The sequence below is a fragment of the Myotis davidii genome, unplaced genomic scaffold (genome assembly GCF_000327345.1).
Source record: "Myotis davidii unplaced genomic scaffold, ASM32734v1 scaffold1727, whole genome shotgun sequence".
Lineage (NCBI taxonomy): Eukaryota > Metazoa > Chordata > Mammalia > Chiroptera > Vespertilionidae > Myotis > Myotis davidii.
In genome coordinates this window covers 13,537-17,236 of record NW_006298358.1, presented here as the reverse complement: position 1 = coordinate 17,236, position 3,700 = coordinate 13,537, and the positions used below count along the sequence as shown (strand labels likewise).

Sequence of the window (3,700 nt, the reverse complement as noted above, 5' to 3'; positions counted from 1 at the left end):
CACAGCCAATGGTCGGAACCGCCACTGGTGCTCACAGCTCCCACGTGGGATTTAAGCTCGGAATCGCCACCCGAACCCACGCCAGGGCCGGGACAGGGACCGCCATTCCTGCAGCGGCTTCTACTCCCGCCCGGCTCAGCCCACAGAGGGCAATGGCAGCGCCCATGCGGAGGAGACGGGCTGAGGTAAGTTCGAGTCCCCCAGGCCCTCACCGCCTCCTCACACACACACCACAGCCTGGGGAGGGCGCCTGTCCCGTCCTGCAGCTCAGTCCCGCGTGGAGGACCGTGAGGGAGGTGGAGTGGAGGGAGGAGTGTTGTGGCTTCTGAGGACACAGCAAGTGCAGGGCAGAGAGGACGGGGGTGACTTGCATCTGAAGGTCCGTGAGGATGTGGCTGTGAGTATTGACGGAAAGAGCAGAGGCTGCGGGGAGGACGGCACAGACTCATTCGGGGCTTTCCCGGCTGTGGGTCCATCCGGGGCCTGGGGTGGTCCTGGATCCGGCTGGACTACAAGCTCTCCACACGCCATATGCCAAGTTCATGGGTGAGTCCAGCGAGATCCAGTGGCATTGGAGCAGGAAGGGGGCAGAGCTGGGGAGTGAACCTGGGGTCTGAACATGGGAAGGGGATGAACATTACCCAGTGGTGAGCACATCTGGAGGAAGTGTGAGCTGATGGTCCGGGGACCTGGTGTGGGGACTTAAAGTGAAGCATAAACGGACCCTTGTCTTTGTCTTGGAGGCAGGATCTAGGAGACTGCAGTGGTGTTGCTTGGCAGGCAGGCTGGGGCCCTGCAGGCATCGCCCAGACCTTAAATGGCGTTGCCCTCTACCCTACCCTCTCCCAGTCCTTTCCATCCAACCCAGCTGCTCTGCTGAGGGCCATCACAGTGAGTAATGGGACTGTGATGAGAGAGCAGCCTGCACTGGCATTGGGGCCTGGTGTCCACACTAACTGGGTGCCCTGGAGGAGGTTGAAGGCAGGAAGGTGTCTAAGGTATAGAATTACTGGTTCCCAGAAAGGCAGGTCTGGTTATAATTGTCTCGATTCTGACAGGTTGGCGTGACCTTTGAGGACATTGCCCTGTACTTCTCCAGGGAGGAATGGAGCCTCCTTGATGAGGGTCAGAGACAGCTGTACCTGAATGTGATGCTGGAGAACTTTGAGCTTCTATCCTCGCTGGGTAAGACCCTCACTCTCACCAGTGACCTGGACTTGGCTTTGAGGTTTCCGAGGCCCCATCCTCCAGGGTGTACTCTGTCCTCCCACATAGACTGCGGTACTGCTTATTTTTTCCAGTTTTCAAGGTATTTGCTGTCCTGGGGAGGGTTGGTCTGTTTCCACTGCTCCCTTCTATTCCTGAAGTCCCAATACTCCCTGCTCCACTAAATTCACAGGAAAGGACTTGTGGTTGGTAGTGTTGTAGACATCTAAGGGATTCCACCTTAAGTAGTGAAGAAAGCATTTTCTGAAGAAAAAAAAGAAAAATCGAAAGCATTTTCTGTATTCCTATTTGTCATGTGTAAATATAATTTGAAAAATTGCCTCTACATCCTTATCCAGTTTATTAACTAATTTTTTTTAGTTAAAGAATCTTTGGAATACCTTGTATATTTTATATATTGATTGCTTATTTGATACAGGAACACATATTTTTGCATGTGCTTAATTGTGCTTTGCAGATATTGCTCCCCCACACCCGCTTTTCTCCAAAGTCCATGTTTTTGTCAACTCTGCGTTCTGCAGGTCTAGTGCCACCATGTTTCTAGCAAGCTCAGGTGCTTGTTACTAGTGCTTAGCAATTAAATATTGTTAATGAAGTTATATAGACTTTGATTTTTGTGGCAGAGTCATTGCATTGTTCGTAGCCTGCAGTATAGTATTAACATACCTTCATTATTCCCGGGGAACTCCAACTATTTGTGTGAATGGGTATATATATCACAATATTAGCTTTATTGTGCTGATCAGAGCTGAATCCACAATATCTCCAAGAGATTCCTTCATATGATTTGCAAGTATTTTCTCCCGTCCTCTTGATTGCCTTTCATTGAGTTTTGTTTATTGCTGTTGTACATTGAAGACGGTATTTTTTTTTATTTGTTGCTGTGTGGACTGTTTATGTTTTCTATTTTGTGTGGTGGTTGGTGTCACATTCAGAAAATTCTGTCCAAAACAAACCTCCAGAACTTTTCTCTAGGTTGTCCTGAGGAGTTTTAAGTTTCAGTGCTCACATTTAATTCTGTCCTGCAGGTTGAGTTAAATTTTATCATTGGTGTCCAGTTTTGTTGTTTTACATGGGAGTGTTGATTATTACCAGCCCCATTCATTGAAGAAACTATCTTTCATTCATTCTGTGGCTGCTGCTTTGTCAAAGATACTTGAAAGTCTGTACCTGGGCTTATTTCTGTGTTTTCTGTTCTGTTCTGTTGATGTATGTGTCTGTGTTTCTCTAGCAACACACTGTTTGCTTGCTTTCTCTTTGTAATAAAGTGAAGTCAGGAAGTGTGATACCACCACCTTAGTTCTCCCTCAAGGTTGATTTTGTTAATCGAGGTTTTGATTCCATTGCAAGATTCTCTATTCATTTCTTTGTAAAATACCATTGGAATTATTGGGATTGCATTTGATTTGTAGATTGCTTTGTGTACTACGGCTGTGTCCACCATATTTCATTTCCAGACCCATGAACACAGATTGTCTTTGAAGTTATTTGTGTTTTCTTCCCTTCCTTTCTTCGCTGTCTTATAGGACTCACTGTACAGATGTTTCACATTTGGGTTGAATTTATTCCTGCGAATTTTATTGAGGTTTTTTTTTGTTATTTTGATTTGTTTTTAATATGTCTTTATTGATTTTTTTTTCTTTATTGGTTTTTTACAGAGAGGAATTGAGAGTTAGAAACTTTGATGGGAGAGAAACATTAATCAGCTGCCTCCCGTACACCTATGACTGGGGATGTGCCCACAACCAAGATACATGCCCTTGACCAGAATCAAACCTGGGAACATTAAGTATGCAGGCTCCACTGAGCCAGACCGGTCAGGTTCCTTCACTATTTTTCTGTCAAAGAATATATTGTTAGTGTGTAGAAATTGAACTCGTGTTTATATGTTTATGTTGCATCCTGTAACCTTTCTGAATTTAATTCTTTATACTTGTATTCACCCAAATAGCAAGGATATTTTTTTCAGTGACTTTTTTTATATTAAATCTTTATTGTTCAGATTATTGCATTTGTTCCTCTTTTTTCCCCCCATAACTCCCCTCCACCCAGTTCCCACCCCACCCTCCGTCCTCACTCCCCACCCTATGTCCTCTTTCATAAGTGCACGAATTTTGTCCAGTCTCTTCCCGCACCCCCCACACCCTTTCCCCCCCCACGAATAGTCCATTCCCTTTCTATGCCCCTGATTCTATTATAATCATCAGTTCATTCTGTTCATCAAATTATTTATTCATTTGATTTTTAGATTCACTTGTAGATAGATGTGTATTTGTTGTTCCTAATTTGTATCTTTACCTTTTTCTTCCTCTTCCTCTTCTTAAAGGATACCTTTCAGCATTTCATATAATCCTGGTTTGGTGGTGATGAACTCCTTTAGCTTTTCCTTATCTGTGAAGCTCTTTATCTGACCTTCACTTCTGAATGATAGCTTTGCTGGATAAAGTAATCTTGGTTGTAGGTTCTTGGCATT

At 44.7% G+C, this 3,700-nt stretch overlaps 1 protein-coding gene across 1 annotated transcript in view; it reads left to right on the top strand.

The window, feature by feature from the left end:
- Positions 1-6: 6 nt before the first annotated feature.
- Positions 7-3,700, top strand: part of LOC102759820 (zinc finger protein 211-like) — a gene marked incomplete at its 3' end in the record, with an annotated part of 14,826 nt that continues 11,132 nt past the window's right edge. Inside the window, 2 exon segments of the mRNA XM_015570655.1 lie at positions 7-185; positions 1,059-1,185. Of these exon segments, the coding sequence (XP_015426141.1) occupies positions 9-185; positions 1,059-1,185 (304 nt within the window).